Raw genomic sequence first — 17432 nt, forward strand, 5'->3', positions numbered from 1 at the left:
TGCAAACATGTTCAACGATTCTGGATCAAGATATATTTATTCTTACAAAAGATTTTAAGTGTAACATTACCATTTAAACCTGAATCGTTTCCTTTGAACAGTGTACCAGATCAATATAATACTAATCAAAGATATCTTATAATACATATAGTTATTGCTGCCGGAATTCTTCTAGCACAGACATGGAAGAAGCAAGAAGTTCCCGAACAAGAAGATTTACAAAAGAAAATCTTGGAATGTGCTGAAATGGACTTTATTACTTAAAGGATGTTCTGATAAGGATTACCTCGAGGTGCGGACTCCTTTTTATAACTGGATTAAACAAAATTACAGTTCCAGGGGACAAGAAGATTGGACACTATCTAGAATTTAGAGAGTTGGATGTATGATTTTTGTATTTTTTTTTCTCCTTTTTGGTGTACTTTGGGAGCAGACTACATGTAGATTCCAAATGACATTTTCTTCTTTTGTTTTGTTTCCCCATTCCTCTCTTTCCTGGTAAAATGAATGAATGCTTTAGTTTAAAACAACAATAAAGAAATATCCAGATTCTGGTCTGATATTGTGTTGCAATTTTTTTTTTTTTGCCATATAAGGTTTTGGGGCCAAGAAGAACAGCATTAAACTTCTCTGTGACTGCTAAAATCACAAAAACAAAGACAACATGAGAAGATGCAGCTTGGTCATTTCTGAGTTTAACACAGATTAGTCAATATGCTTTAAAAATGCACAAAGTGTAATTAGATCGATCAGGTCATCACATATTATATTATAGTGTTATAATACACTGATATGTGGTCAGGTATTAGAAAATCATTAACTTCTTTCAGCTTCAATTCGGACCATCAGCTCCAAAACAGATAATAAAAGCTTGTAACGTAAGCTCTGGGAATACATTAATATTTCACATGCAAAATTGTCACACAGGATTAGAGCCCCTTTTTATCAAGCTTTTCAGTAGGTGGGTAAGTGAAAGTGGAATTCTCAGTATTATCTTTATACAAAGAGAATGTGAAAAATGCTCCTTAGACAGCATAGGGAATTTTGAAAGCTTTGTGCATTTGAATTCTTTTTTTAAAAAATCCCTGCAAAGAATTAATCAAGCCTTTCCCACTCACATCACAGTTAATCTTGGCAAACACTAATCCAATATACCACTCCAGTAATATTTATTTAAAGATTATTTGCTACCATTTCAGTAGCATGATATTGGGCTATAAAAATCTGTGTTCATCCCTACATGAATGGAGCACTGATATTTTATTTAAGCAGCAAAGGGGCTATCAGAGACATGAACAACATATGAAGATTCCCAACAACTCATTGTTTGAGTGGCTAATCATACTTGATAGCCTCCTTAAAATGGCATGAAATTCAATTAGTTATAAACAAGACCCTATAACAAACTCCCCCCTTTTCCTTAACAACTTGATGTGTATTGATTATTTTTTTATAGATAAGGAGACTACTGACCTGCAATAAAAAGTTCTTCCAGGGCCGTCAACACATTTACCACCGTTGAAACACAGGGATGAGTTCAGAAGAGGTTCAGCACAAATGTCAATATCAACTTCACAAAATTCACCAGTGTATCCACTCAAGCAAATGCACTCAAATGCATTGACCAAATCTTGACAAGAACCTCTATTAAGACAGGGAACCGATTCACATTCCTGAAAAGATGAATGACATTGATTTAAATTGTTTGCAGAACTGTAACTGCACAAAACTATGTCCTATAAACAGATATATGTACTGTAGGGTACTGAGAACTTGTGATCTTCATTAGTAAAGGGAAAAGCGTTCTCATTCAAAGTAATGCCACTGATTTCAAGTTAAGTACTCAGGATGTTTCTCGTAATTTTTAATCCATAGAAATAAAGGAATCATAACTTTGATTAAGCCAGAGACAGCCATGAAACAAAGCACTGTGTGTAATTAGTCGATCACAAGTAAGACGTGTGAAGTAGCGCTAGGCAGCAGCAAAGGATATATTTTTCTATCTATAATACAAGATGAACTTGTAGTTGTCATGGCAAGGGTTTTGCCATAAATGGGGAGTCCCTTCCAAGAGTAAAGTGGAAAAGAGCCTTAACTGGCTGCCACCATCCTGGTTCTTGGGCTTCCCTGGAGAGGACCCAAAACACCTTCCCTGCTCCCAGGCAGCTCCCTCTTTGGTCAGGGCATGCCCTGATGTATGGTAAAATAAAAAGCATGAAAGTCTGAAGGAAGACTGAACAACAACAACAACAACAACAACAACGCTAGTTTATTAAACAACTACTATTAACAGTTCATGAACTATGAGAACAGTTATGAAATCAGAGAAGAATTAACATAAGACAGGGGTGTGCACAACAAAATTCCCAAGCTGAAAATATACACAAATCAGTGGTTCAGGTTGATACAGTGATTTCACAGAATGGTAATACAAATCTGTGGTTAGTGGTATAATGAAAACCCCTTCTTGAACAATCTGTGTTTTGTTTTGCCCCCAATTTTAAGTGCTTCCCAGTAATGCAGTGTTGAAAAACAGTCAGTTCTGCCCCCCTCCAAAAATCCCTGATATGGAATAATGGAAGAGCTGCTGCTCTTGTCCTTCACTGTAAAACAAACAGACCACAACTGGGAAGCATGACAATTGCAGAGTTTTCAGTAGAAACGCGGTCTTTAAATCATACCCCTTCATTCAATTCACTTGAATCCTGGAGGAGGGGGGAATCTTTAGATTAGAGGGAGGGCTATGTTTTGTGCAAATTTGGTGGCATTATCTTTGTAAACAGCTGCCCCAGACCCTTCAATAGATTCCCAATTGAAAGTAATGGTCTTGAAGCGCCAGAACCCACCCAACCCCCATGAATGGAGATTTGAATCCTCAACTGGTAATATCAACACAAGTAATTACAGGGGGGAAATCCCCCCTCCCCAAACCCTGAATATGAAAGTATAATACTCTTCTTCTTGGTGAAAACACTCAGGGCAAAATTTCCAGGGAAAGAAACCAGCTGGAAAACAACAAAGTTTCCTAATACATGTGGTGGAACAGCCAGGCCCTGGAGACAGCTCTGACTCCTCTGATAAGGAACAGCTGGATTCTATATCAGCCACTAGCCAGCTGCAGCTGAACAATGAGACAAGGAATCACAGTTAAGAGGCTATAAGGTGCAAGCTTCATGCTCCAGCCCGGATTTGACAGTTCAGGGTCAGCCAGCTGCCCTGCCTCCTCCAAGATTCCCAGGTCTGCAAGAGCGATGTCAACACAGGTGTAGAGGGGATTTACAGTCCCAGTGCAGGCCAGCCTGCCTCAGAGCTCAACAACAGCAATCAGTTGCAGAGGAAGGAGAAACACCACCAGGGGAGACATAAAGCAGCTGTCACAGGCATGGTATTGGATTTGAAGTGTATAAAACTAGGGGAAGGATCCCTTCTGTGTGGCTTCAACATGTTCCCTTAGACACTGACCTGCTGCTGTTGTATCAGTCTTGCTTTTCAGAGAACTGACCTTGGCCTTCTTAGACAACTCTGGTATAATTCATGGACACTATTTATTAAACACTGGGATCCTGCCTCTGATAACCAGTTCCTCTTGCCTGCCTGAGCTATCTCTGTGTACACTGCCCCTGCCTGAAACAGAACAACTTGATTATCTGACTGGATTCCTACCATATTTCAATACCTCATCCCCTTCAGATCAGAGTCATCCCCACTGCAGGTTAAGTGATCAGCTCTCTCCAAAGGCAGCTTCACCGCAGACTATCTTCAGGAAGTGAACACCCTCCTTACTGGGGTACAGCCTTATATACTTTCTCTTGAAGCCCTCTTTAATAGAAAGTGTTTTTTTCCTCCATTTCCCTCATCCATTATAAGTTTTGGATGTTGTCTATAAAATGTAGGCCAGGATCATTAGAAAAAAATCTATGTCTGAGGTAAAGGTTCTCTTAAGGCTTACAGGCCAGTCCACTCTCAGGCTCAATCATGACAGTTATGCTTACAAAAAATTGCCTTTGGTGAGATGCACATCTACATGAGAACTCAGATTCCATCTGTGCTGTCTCTGTGTTGGGTGTTGGCTGTCATAGGGGGGCTGCTGTTGAACAGGAGCAAGCAGCCAGGCCTAGTTAAGTCATGCCAATCAGGTGGCATCAAGTCACCTCAAGGGTGCTGCCAGGCCTAGGATAGAAAATCTTCAGGTGGAGACTGACAAACAACAGATCTCTTTCCCCCTGGAGAAAACAAGTGCTTTGGAGGGTGGACTCTATGGCATTAAATTCAGCTGGGACCTCTCCCCTCTTCAAAATATAGCAGTGCAGTTCCCTTGAATACAATATTCATTTCCTCATACCCCAGCATCTGGCTGCACTTCCATTAAATGAACACACAAACACTCACTCACGAAGCAGCCAAAATAAACACAGAATGCACACACTTTTGTGATCTCAGTGGGGCAATTGACTCACTGGAGCTGCTGAATGTAACCATCTGCTGTATTTCAACCAACTTCTTAAGACTACCAGGAAAATGAAAGCAGAGCATCCTAGGGGGTGGAGTTTTCCTCCAAACAAACAGAGGGGCTCTGCTGCTTCTCTTCCTTTTACACACTCATCAGGAAGATCCAGGTGGCTCTGCTTACTTGCCCCACCCATTCAGCTTTCCTCTTGGTCTTCCATCCAAGCTAGCTGCATTTCCACTAAAGGAAACTGAACACACACACACACAGCAGCCAAATAAACACAATTAGTATGTGCACACTTTGGTGATCTCACTGGGACAATTGATTCACTGGAGCTGCTGAATATAACCATCTGCTTTATTTCAACCAACTTCAGACTATCAGGAAAACAAGCTGAACAACTTAGGATGGGGTGTCAAATGACTGGCCCATGGGCTAGAACTAGTCCATCCCAGCCTTTAATCAGGCCCCTGGGGCTATTTTCTCCCCCTTCCCTCTTCTGTCCTCACCATTAGAGGCTCAGAGGCTGATAAAGTTCCTTTCTCTTTCAGTTCACTGTTTTTTCTGCCTTTTCTTTGCAGGCTGCAGTATAGACAAGGAAGGAAAATGTGGAGTAGATTTTCCACCAAAGCTGCAGGGAGAACATGGAGTGGATTTTCTATTAAGGTCTCTACGCTCAGATAGATAGGTTCCAGGGACCTTGATAAGATCCATTCCACATTTGCCTTGCAGCTTTGTCTGTGCTGCAATCTGTTTCAAGTTCCTATATAGACAGCTGAAGCTCAGGCTTTTTGGAGTTGTATCCTTGAAAATAAAGGGTTGATGCTTTGAGCCAGCTTGTCTCTGCTCAATGGACCTGACCTAGTGAGTACTCTAACCTGGGAACCCACAGCCAAAGGGGGATATTATACTGGAGAGCACAACTGCCAAGCTGAGCAGACCCTGAGGGTAGGGGGAGAAGCTTGCAATGTCATTTCATTGTTTTCCCAGGCTCAGGGCATCTTACATTTTTAGTTTCTTCTGTGATTCTTCTGCCTTTTCTTTATGTTTTATTTTAAAAACTGCATTGCCAAATCCTACTATTCCCCCACCTTCCCATTTTAAATAAAATATTGCAAGAGTTTTAAGCATGTTTGTATTTTAAGATAAAATAATATCTTTGTGTTTGTCCGTGTCCTTTATAAAGTTTGTATCTCCGCTACCTCACATTACATTTTATGACACACATGGGCTGGTCCCTAAAAGTCCCATTTGTGGGACCCTAACTAACAAATGAATTTGACACCCCTGGCTGAGAACCCCTTTGGTGGTTGACAGGCCAAAATTTGATGCAGTGCATGGAGTACACACCACAGCCAATGGGAGAGCTGGAAACTGCCGTTACCATTGGAGGATAGCCATGTAATTCTAAGGGTGTTAAGTGAGGAGGATGACAGGGCAAATTTGCCCTTCTTGACCTTTCTATCAATGCAGCTTTGCTGAAGGGAGTGATTTTGACTCACACAGCTATTACTGAACATGAAACCCAGCGCATCACAGAAGGGACACAGATCACAGAAGATCTTTTTGTCATACAGCAGCTTAAACAAACTCAGGATCATTTTTAACCTTTTCTTCTGTACAACAGTCACTTCCCATGGTATGTTGCAAACAGCTTTTGAAGCTTGATAGGGAGAAATAGTGCAGTGACTATAGAGTCCCAACCTCCATATTTTCAGAGCTGCTTTCTGATATGGCATATACAAAACAGCCCTAAACAGCTGAGCAGCAAGGAACAACATACAAGTCAAAATAAACATATAAAGTCCATCCTGGAGAGCCAGTTTGGTGTAGTGGTTAAGTGTGCGGACTCTTATCCGGGAGAACCGGGTTTGATTCCCCACTCCTCCACTTGCACCTGCTGGAATGGCCTTGCGTCAGCCAGAGCTCTGGCAGAGGTTGTCCTTGAAAGGGCAGCTGCTGTGAGAGCCCTCTCCAGCCCCACCCACCTCACAGGGTGTCTGTTGTGGGGGAGGAAGGTAAAGGAGATTGTGAGCCGCTCTGAGACTCTTCGGAGTGGAGGGCGGGATATAAATCCAATATCATCTTCATCTTCTTTATCAAATGTAAACTCCTTGCTCAGCTGTTTTTGCAGCTTTTGGAGGAACAGAAAGCAGGTGTTTAAAGGGACTTGTTTTAAACCATTTTTTTTTTTTTTGCTCTGTCAGCGAACTACCACAAATTGCCAAGAATTGCTTTAAAAGTTGGTGGAAGTTTGTGATAATAGACCCATCGTAAACTTTGTGAACCATGAACAAGGCAAAATTCACAATGAATTTTGCTTCATGGTTCAGTTTGTGCCTATTCATATCAAGGATGACTGTGAAGAGCTCCTGGAGAATCTCCACAAATTGGGAGAGTGGGCAACAACATGGGAAATAAAGTTCAATGTAGGTAAGTGTAAGGTGATGTGAACTGAAACAAAAAAAATTCCCAACTTCAAGTATATCCTAATATGGAGTCTGAAGTTTCTGAGGCTGAGAGGAAAAGAAACCTTAGGGTCACAAAGAGCCGGTTTGGTGTAGTGGTTAAGTGTGTGGACTCTTGTCTGGGAGAACCGGGTTTGCACCTGCTTGAATGGCCTTGGGTCAGCCATAGCTCTGGCAGAAGTTGTCCTTGAAAGGGCAGCTGCTGTGGGAGTCCTCTCAGCCCCACCCACCTCACAGGGTGTCTGTTGTGGGGGAGGAAGATAAAGGAGATTGTGAGCCGCTCTGAGACTCTGAGATTCAGAGTGGAGTGCGGGATATAAATCCAATATCATCATCAGTGAATTAGTTCAATGAAAGTGTCAACACATTGTGAAGCAGAGTAAAAAATGCCTCACTATTGATGGAGACCCAGGTCACAGTGGTTGCCAAATCAGCCTTTTTTCATTGTCAGCAGGTTTGGCAACTAGTTCTTCACCTTTCCACCTGTGACTTAGCTACAGTCAGGGCTTTTTTGTAGAAGGAACTCATTTACATATTAGGCCACACCTCTGATGTAGCTAATCCTCCTGGAGCTTACAGTAGGCCCTGGCTACAGTGATCCACACAATCTGACTATTGCAACTTGCTCTACAAGAGCCTACTCTTGTACCTGATCCAGAAGTTGCAGTTAGCACAAAATGTGGCAGTGTGCCTGCCTCCTGTGACCTCTTCGTGGGTGTACACTCTGCCAGTGCTGTGAAAATTGCACTGGCTGCTGATAAAACTTTGGATCCATTTCAAGCTGCTGGTCTTAATCTTTAAGGCCTGGAGCAGCCAGGGACCAACCTACCTGTGGAACTACTTCTCCCCTTATGTACCCCAAAAGTCCTTGTGTTCAGGCAATCAACACCTACTGGTAATCTTCAGCCCAAAAGATGTCCATCTAGCCTCAACTAAGGCCAGGGCATTCTCAACTCTGGTCCCGACCTAGTGAAATGAGCTTCTAATAGAGATCAGGGCCCTGCTGGATCTGTTACAGTTCTGCATGGTCTGCAAAATAGAGCTATTCCACCAGGCTTTTAGTTGAGGCAGCAGACATTTAATACTAGCGGCCCCTCCTGTTCAAACTGCCATCCAAACTGTTCTGCTGGACTGTTGCTGGTAGGGAGCTTCACAACCTGGGAACCCATGGATCCAGTCTATATCCACTAAAATTTGAAACAGAGCCAGGCTATTATGATATTTTCAGAATGCCATCTTATTATTGTTTATTGTAGATGTGGGTTTTTTAAGATTTTTAAATTTGTTTTATTGTTATAAATCTTATGTTGTGTCCCACCCAGCTCGGGCGAGGACTGCGCGAGGGGGACCCCCCGATGCCTGCCAGCCGCTCCCGCCCCCCCTGTCACCGCCCCAAGAGCCTCCCACACCTTCCCAAGCCCCCGCAGCGGCCCTACCGCTCACCTGGGCTGACGGAGCGCCAACAGCCACCCGAGCAACACCCCACAGCCAACGTGCTCATCTTCGGGTCTGAGGAGCCTGGCTGGAGCAAGACGTTGGGGAGCAGAAGGGAGAAGCCAAGCCCAGCACCAGGCAAAGAGGAGGAGAGCCGCCTGACTCATGGCGGCGAGAGAAGCCACACCCCAGCACGCTGCAGAGGTCTAGGACGCCTGAGGCACGCCCAGGCAGCCCAGCCCCGACATGCCTCTCCCAGGCATCTGGGTCTTTGAAGGGGGGAGGAGCCAGGGAGGGGCAGAACACAGGAAAGGGGAAGACTGGGACAGGAGGATAAAAGGGAGGGGGGCAGGAGGTCAGGGAGGAAGCTGGCCGGTGCTTATTGAGGCTGCCTTGCGAGAGAGAGTAACAGGAGCCGCTGCACAGCCAGGAGGGAAACGGGGGCCTGTGGTGAAGTAACCTGGCTCCCACCCCTGTTTCTGAGACCTCCGGGGAATGCCCACAGAGTGCCCGAAGGGGTCGCCTGGGATAGAGGGGCGACGGCAGCACCGGGAGACCGAGAGGGGCACCCGGGGTGCGACATGTTGTAACCTTTCTGAGTCTGTTTATGGGGAGGGCAGGATAGAAATTAAATAAGTAGATAAAAATGGCAAACACTATGCTGGGGATTATTAGGAAAAGGACTGAAAATAAAATTGCCAATATAACAATATCCTTGTACAGATCAAAAGCTTTTTATTAAAACAACATATAAGCCCATAATGATTAGGGTTTGTAGAATCTTTCGGGCTCAGGTGCTGTGTTCTACTGGAGAAAGTTTTCCTTCCAGACGTTTCGTTCTCAGCTGCGGAGAACATCCTCAGTGGCGTTGCAGCCGGAGCAGGCGCTCTGACCTTCTTGGCTGCAATGCACAGCAGCCAAGAAGGTCAGAGCGCCTGCTCCGGCTGCAACGCCACTGAGGATGTTCTCCGCAGCTGAGAACGAAACGTCTGGAAGGAAAACTTTCTCCAGTAGAACACGGCACTTGAGCCCGAAAGATTCTACAAACCCTAATGATGTTACCAGCCGTGAAAACCTGAAATCTTTGATAAGCCCATAATGTTTATCTAATGTAAATTCCTTGCAAATTGATGATTGTTGTATCAAAACCAAAGGAGAACACAATTATTGGAATTGCTAAAATGAGGCAGCCTTTCTTATCCTTGAATGTGAGAATTCAAATGATGCCTCCACTCCAAATGGGATGTTAATTGATGTCACCCAATCTGAGATAATAAAAGTAGGTTTCAGAAAGTGAATTTCATTTTTGTCTGGGCCAAAGAGCACATGTATAATTTCTAACTTCTCAAACCAATAAAGCCCTATAAGGAAAACCAAGAGAAAGAAGTAGATTTCTGTCAGATACTGCAGTTCCTTTTACAGAATGCAAATACCTAATCCAAAGGGACTGGTGTGAAAACAACCCCTCCTCTGTTGGGACATATAGGTGATTTATTAGAAAACATTACATGAAGTAATTGAATTATATATCCCATAGGAAGGATTGTATACTTTATATACTACCAGGGAATCTGAACCTATGGTTTGCAAATTAGTCTTCCACTAAAATAATTAAACTTCTTAATAGGAAACACAAAGTCAATATTTTAAAAAGAAACTAGCCCGTCTGCTGTTTCAAATTAGCTAAAAACAGATGCTTTTTTCCCATTTCTTTCCACACATTTTCCAGTAGCTTGTTAGCACTTCAAACTCTTTTTTTGGCTTTGTTCTCCTTTACATTCTCTACAAAATTTATGGGAAACAAATCAACCTAAAATAATAGTTCATAGGAGAAAGCATAAAAATCACTGAGAAGGATCAAAGCTATAAATGAAACTGGGAATAAAAAAGCAGGTGTTCAGTACAGGAGTAGTTCAGGCTGCATACATAACACATTTCATTGTTCTATGTGCCAAGAGGGCAGCATCTACAAACAGGTTGCAATTCTCTGCATAGTTGCTTATGAGTAAACCTGACTGATCGCAGACTTGCTTCCAAATAAATATGCACACAGCCTGACTGTATATTCTAGATATTGAATGGCACGTTGCAGAAAAGTCTGATGTTAGCTTGACCTCTGCAAATGTAAAGAATTTCTGGTAACAATCACTGCAAGATGGCAACGCTTGCTGAAGTCATTAGGGTTAACTAGGTGCATTTCAGTTCCAGTACAGCACTTTTAAATCCCACAGTTTCAACAAGAGAGCTAAGCAAGTTATTGAAATCAATGTGTGTTGGCTTTTTCAGAACAACAACACAAAAGCTTCTGACTTCTCATGTAACAATAATTGGCTATACTATTCGCAGATCATGGGTGCTATTTATTGCCTGCAAGAAGTGGCCATGCACCACAGCAAGTGCTGCCAGTGGTAGCAATTATATCAGCACAGAGAAGAGTGTGACCATCATGAAAGAAGCCAGTACAATACTTGTCAAGTCAAAAATACTTATGACAAACTTTGATGCTACCAATGCTACTTAGCTGTTATGTCTTTGCATCGTACCCTATCTGTATTATCTCAAGGACACCAGTAAAAATGGACTTTAAGAGCTTTTATGTGATGAAATTCACTGGAAGTTAGGAAAGAGGGAAAGAAGGATCATCTTGACAAGAATTAGGAAACCAAGGAAGAAGAAGAAGAAATTGGATTTATACCCCACTTTTCACTCTGAAATCTCAGAGTGGCCTACAATCTCCTTACCTCCCCCCCCCCACAACAGACAACCTGTAGGTGGGGCTGAGAAAGCTCTCACAGAAGCTGCCCTTTCAAGGACAGCTCTGCAAAAGCTATGGCTGACCCAAGGCCATTCCAGCAGCTGCAAGTGGAGGAGTGGGGAATCAAACCCAGTTCTCCCATATAAGAGTCCGTGCACTTAACCACTACGTCAAACTGGCTTTCTAACTACACCAAACTGGTCTTAACTAAACCTATCCTATCATTTAACCATATTTTGCTTTTGCACCTCATCTTGTTATATACCTACAGACACTATAGAGGCTTCTCAGGCTCCTAAGGAAGCAATTTATGGAAACTTCCCATCTTCTCTTTCCTCCAGCAGCTTCATGCACCTCCTTCCTCTCCAAGTGTTAGAAGGTTAAAAAGAATGATTGGGTAGAGATTAGGGGGGATTCATCTCACTACAACCCACAGTGTTGTGCTGCATTGTACTTATGACTGAAGTCATTCTGCACAGGATTGTACTACTAGACTGACCCTCACTGAACAGAACTCAGGTTTAGCTCATTGATTTCAAAACTGATGTTATCTGTAACAGTTAGCACACATTCTAAAATGGTGTTTAAAACAAAAGGTACGATCCTGATAAACTGAAAAGTTTGTGAGTTTCAGCTATTTCAGTGGGAGACATTTAACCACATGCTTAAGTCTCCCACTGAAACAGCAACAACAAAAAAAAATCAGGGTTTCAAATAATTCAGGAAGTCTTTCGTATTCTGTGCAAGCAAAGTTTATATCGAAAAACTCCCATTAAATGGAGAAAAATGCAAACATAAAACAATTCTGCTAGTGGTACAGAAGGAATCAGCATCTGTTCCTTAATGAATTAAGTTACAAGGTCTGCAGAAAATGTAATGCCTCTTTTGGAACAAATGGGAATGGAAAATCAAATAAGTCAAGCTCCCTAAAGAAAGCCACAAACATTAACTAGAGATAATTACATAGGGGCGTATTTTAGAGAAGTAACACAAAATAGCAGAGTGAAAGGGCTTGTGCAGATGACTCCCATTTCAGGAACTAGGAGTGCTGCTTCGGCATTCTTGATCCTCTCTCACTTCAGATGTTATAGCATGTTTCAATCTCAGCTGGTAGTCCAGTTAACTTTCAAGAGAACACAGGCTTGGGCTAGCACAAATGTCTTTCTAAAAACACACCATAAGAGCTGTCACAGAGAAGAAGAAAAAAAGACTTGACCTTCCTAACACATATCTTGTGCATCTGGTTGCATGCTTTGTCTCCAGTCCAGAGCACTAAGGGATATCTGTAGAGGTAGCCATACAAAATAACAAAGCTCTTTCATGGCATGTAAAAAAGTACTGAAGTCTCTATTAGAAATATTTCCTTTTTTTAAATCTATGCTATTTATAACCCACCTTTCTTCCAAGATGAATATATAATGGATTTTAAAATCCAAGACTGATAGAATGATGACATCTTTAGGGTTCCCAGGAGTCCACACATCCAGGCACTGATCAGACTTAGATTAGATTTGGGGGGGGGAGGGGGTTGAATCATGTGCCTCCAAATGGAATCCTGGAGACCAATCACTGGTGTTTGTATGTAACCCCCACCCCATGAAACACCTCAATAGAGGTTGGGAAAAGGTTCCCTCTACTAGCCAATCATAATTCTCATAGATAAAACAATTATTTGGTATAAGACAACTTCTTACATCTCTTCTTTGCAGTGTCTCCAGAGATTGATGGTGGGTAATCATAGTACATAATTGTGGCATGTCCACATCATTATTTATAAACAACGGATATAATAAAAAAGATGAATTAATTTCTGTTACAGAAGCTAGGAGAAATAGAATCTTATTGGTAATTCAATAGCAGTTTGCAACAAAGAAAAGTTTTACAGGTCTTATCTCAGTCCTTACCACCATCCTGTCAGATAGGTTAGGTGGAGAGAGAAAATGAACAAGTTGTTTGAATTTCTGGTCAGGAGAGATATTTGATCCTTACTCTTCCATGCCCAACACTGTCAGTTTGAAATATGACAGACTTTAGGTCTCCTATTGCACCTGCTCCTAGAACCAGTGTATCTTGCATGGTGGCACCATCTTGCATGGTGGCACTCAAAAAAGTGTTCCCTCCCATATTGCCCATCTAAATTGTAATGCATTTCAAAGCATCTTCCTATCCCTATTTTTTTTATTCCTTAATTTCTTCTTTCTAGGACATGCATAGCTAAAGAAATGTATCTCCTTATATGTCCCTGCATGCCAACTAGTGTCCTCAGGTCACCACCTATTGGTTGTTCCTCTGCTTAACGTAACCCACCTGTCATCAACCTGATCCCATGCTTATTATATAGAAGCTCCCACTCTACAGAATGAGTTACCTGAGGAAGGAGTGCCATATCTACAAGTTTTTAGGAGACACTATAGACCATCTTATTTATTGAACCTTTTAATGGTGCATGGAGGGGTGTATTGGAGTTTCATTGTACTTTGTACATTTTAAATTTTGATTTGTAAACCACCACCGTCTTCCATCCAAATACTAGCCAGGGCAAATCCTGCTTAGCTTTTACATTCTGACGAAATCGGGCTAGCCTAAAAAAAAAAAAAAAAAATCAGGCTAGTCTGTGCTATCCAGGTCAGGGCTTTAATTCGTGCTTCCCTTTCTCTGTCTTCTTTTCCCTATTTGTTCTCTTCACCTCTCAGCAATTCATGCCTAATGCCATTTTGCCTTGCTTATCCTCTTCTCAAAAAGTATTCCTCCCCAGTGCCTGAAAAAGATGAAAACTGTGTTTAGTTTTCGTTCCCTAAAGGGCAGAGGGGTGTGTGGATATCTTGGTGGCCAAAGGAACAAATTAGAAGAAGGAGGAGAGAGTTAAATGTACAGGAGATGAAGAGCTGATAACTGCTTCTTCTAGCAGCTACCAATCTATTGTATATTTAACTATTTCTTCTCCTAATAATTGCAAGGGAAACTTGAACAGAACTGTAGCAGCCAGACTGTGGGATGCAGATAGCTCCTTTCATTTGCAACTTTGAGGGACAAGCTTGAACAGCCTCATGTGTTCCTCCTGCAGACACAGCTGACCTCTGCAGCTCAGACACCTGAGTCTTAACACAGTTGGAAAGAAACAATATCATGCTCTTCAATGGGCCTGATGATATTACTGGTGACCAGGTTGTTGGAATTTTGCATCCCATACCAACTATCATGACAATAATCATAGATCATTTGGGTTAAGTGTGGAATTTGAGGAAGTTCATAGGATGAGGCTGCAGTTTCTTTGCATAAAAGGAATTGATTCTTAATGTTATATGCGCTAATATCCCATTTTAATTAGAAGACTTACATTAGAATTGATTTCACATCTTGAGCTAGTCCACCCAGCTTCACAGCGGCACTGATACCCATCTACAAGGTCAATGCATCTGAAAAAGAAAGGCCTGTTTTATACACCATTCATTGCACGTTTATATTCATGAGACAACACGGGTTCTATTGTTCTATTAGTGATGTGCTCATGCACCAATCACAGACTGATCCTAGTTGTACACCATTAGCCTTCACAGACATTATTCCAATAACTTTATTGGTTAGGAGTTAAAAGTCCCTTTCCAAAGAATCTGATAACATTCACACATATGCTAAACAGAGGATTCCTGTTCCAACCTTCTGGAATGTAAAGCCTGAAAAGTTACTTATAAGTATATTAAAGTCTAATTAATTCACAGTTATTGAATATTACTTTATGTTATTGCACAGAAATGAAAGGAAATGAGATAATGCACCACTATATTGCATTAGCTTAAACTGGCAACATCTGTCATCCTTTAACTGTGCCTGTATTTTCACTTTATGGAACAGCATAATTAGTAGTATCTTCTACAACCATCCCCAGCATTAAATCTTAAGTGTTGCTAGATTTTGTACTCCCCCCCCCCCACTTCAGAGGTAAGAATAGTAAAAATAAAAATAGCCACCTTCCATGAAGACAAGGTGCTGATGAGCATTCATCAACATTTGTTTCACAGTTTGTTCCAATATAACCACTTCTGCAGTGGCATTTATAGTAGTTGACACCATCAACGCAGCTTCCATTGTTCATACAAGGTGCTGAGAGACATTCATCTATATCAGCTTCACATTGGTTTCCTGTAAAAGCGTACAAATAGCACAAACAAGACTCTAAATACTTTCAAAATAACTCTTATTTGTGGACTTTATTTTATTGTCCATGAGACACTTCCCTATTAGGAAACAAGCAAATAAATCAAAGAAAACATGCAACTCAGTCATCTGCTTGTGTAGTAAAGCCAAACTGTCATGTGATTCCTTGGCCAAACTGTCATGTGAGCATCTTCTTCTTGGCTGGCTCATTGGTTCCACAGTGTAAGGTTCCCATGAAAGCCCTTTGAATACTACAGCAGCATGCAAGAAATCATAGCTTACTAATTCATATAGCTTACCATTGTAGGTTGAACCAAAATATCATGAGAGCTAAACATTGGAAGCAGCAGTTCTGGCAATATATGCAATGGGCCTTAGCCACTGAAATTAATGGGGCTGACACAGATGAGACATATCCATGATGAGAGTTTTAAACCTGTGTAAGATAATTGATTCCTCTGGATAAAATGTGAGCCAGTGATAAACAGTAGTACCATCTACCACATGAATCGAAGGATAAATACTTGCCTCCTTGTTGGGATAGGATTGTGGTTCCTTATATGTTCTTGAAATCCTACTTAGTTTGCTTAGCTAATTTATGTATTTTTAACAAATGCTCCTGTAGCTGAGTTTGTGTCCATCTGAAGACTTTAAAATACTGCAATAATTGAACTAATAATGATATTGTTTCATTGTTTTTGGTAATGAGAAAAAGTATCAGAACCTTTGCATTTCTACAATTGCACACTGTTTTGTTTACATATTTAATAATTCCATGCTGTTTTGGAAGCAGTATGATATATTGCTTTTTAGTTAATACTTTTGATTAAGAAAGAGAGTTCTGATTGTTCCAAATTATCTAAGAATATGTTCATGATTTTGCTGACCATAAGAAACTAATATCAATCACCTCAAAAATCAACTCATTTGTGCACATTGAACAAACAGAACATCCCCTTCTCCTTCCTCCTAGTATTGTTAATGGGGGGAAATAACAAAGATATTGCATCAATACACTTGTATAGATATATTGATATATAAAACCTCTTTATAAGTATGATAAACTAGAATGGAATGCTGTGCTGTATAGCACCAGTAGGAATGTGTGATCCCTTTCTGCTTCTCCTCTTAATACCTTCAGAAACTCTACAGAATGTCTTAGAAATCCTTGTTTTGAGGAACTGCAGGGATAAATTAGGTACCCACTTGAATATGCATCCAAAAATGCATGCTATCCAGTGATTGGAATGAAATGTGCATTCATATGCATATTCAGATGTACATTTCAGTTCTTAAACAGCCCCTACCGCTGCCCCAGGGTAGGTTGTAAAAGTGTTTCTGTCTCCAGCAACCAATTCCCCCACCCCCAGGATTGGATAGAATGGGCAGAAAGCAAGTTCAAGAAACTAGTGGGATTACAATATCACCAATGGAAATCCAACTTGCTGGATTACTATGGCTTTCATAAACACCGGCTACTTTCCTCCTGCAGACCAGCAATAGGGAGATATACATATATAAGTCAAATTCCAGCAGGATGCTTTCTTGATCTACTGTTGTAACGAAGAGGTGATAAAATACTGTCAGTCTACAGACAAAGCAGTGGAACTCTATAATACAGTCTCTGTTGAGCTGGTACTTCACCTGTATCAACTCCAAAGATTTTCTTTTGAAGTCATTCTCTTCCTTTCATCAGTAGGTTGAAAATCCTTCTGTAGTGTCAAGTTTGCAGGGGATAGGACTTCAAAAGAAGAGTCACTCTGTATCTGTGGTTTTTGGCAATCCCACTACATGTAAACGCCAGTCCTAAGGAAACAGTTTTCACTCAAGTTCTAAGCAGTGAGGCCACAATGTTTACTGAGGCCAGATTGACATTCTCTCTTCATGTTTGTACAGTTTTGAGCTGCTGTCAATTGCCAGGATGCACAGCCAGTAGCTTTCAACCAGATTAAACAAGTGCTAATAATATGTAGCAAGTGATTCTGACCTTAATTTCTTCAATGCTAATATTTCTTCAATGATCATTTTTTCCTATACGCTGACAGAGGCAGATCTTACATGGACACTCACTGAATTAAATGAACTGCCATAATTAAAGGAAGCAGGGATAAATCTGGTTAGATACAGAGGCACGTTTCAGATTTCTTTACTATGTAGACTTGTAAAGATA

General features: G+C 41.3%; 1 protein-coding gene across 1 annotated transcript in view; it reads right to left on the minus strand.

Annotated features, from left to right (window-relative positions):
* Positions 1 to 237: 237 nt before the first annotated feature.
* Positions 238 to 17432, minus strand: part of LOC132569395 (protein eyes shut homolog) — a 238708-nt gene continuing 221513 nt past the window's right edge. Inside the window, exons 10-13 of the mRNA XM_060235448.1 lie at positions 15076 to 15247; positions 14445 to 14523; positions 1474 to 1673; positions 238 to 495 (exon numbers count right to left, since the gene is read on the minus strand). Coding sequence (XP_060091431.1) covers positions 435 to 495; positions 1474 to 1673; positions 14445 to 14523; positions 15076 to 15247 — 512 coding nt within the window. The 3' untranslated portion in view covers positions 238 to 434. The remainder of the gene's footprint in view (positions 496 to 1473; positions 1674 to 14444; positions 14524 to 15075; positions 15248 to 17432) is intronic.

This window comes from Heteronotia binoei, chromosome 1 (genome assembly GCF_032191835.1).
Source record: "Heteronotia binoei isolate CCM8104 ecotype False Entrance Well chromosome 1, APGP_CSIRO_Hbin_v1, whole genome shotgun sequence".
Lineage (NCBI taxonomy): Eukaryota > Metazoa > Chordata > Lepidosauria > Squamata > Gekkonidae > Heteronotia > Heteronotia binoei.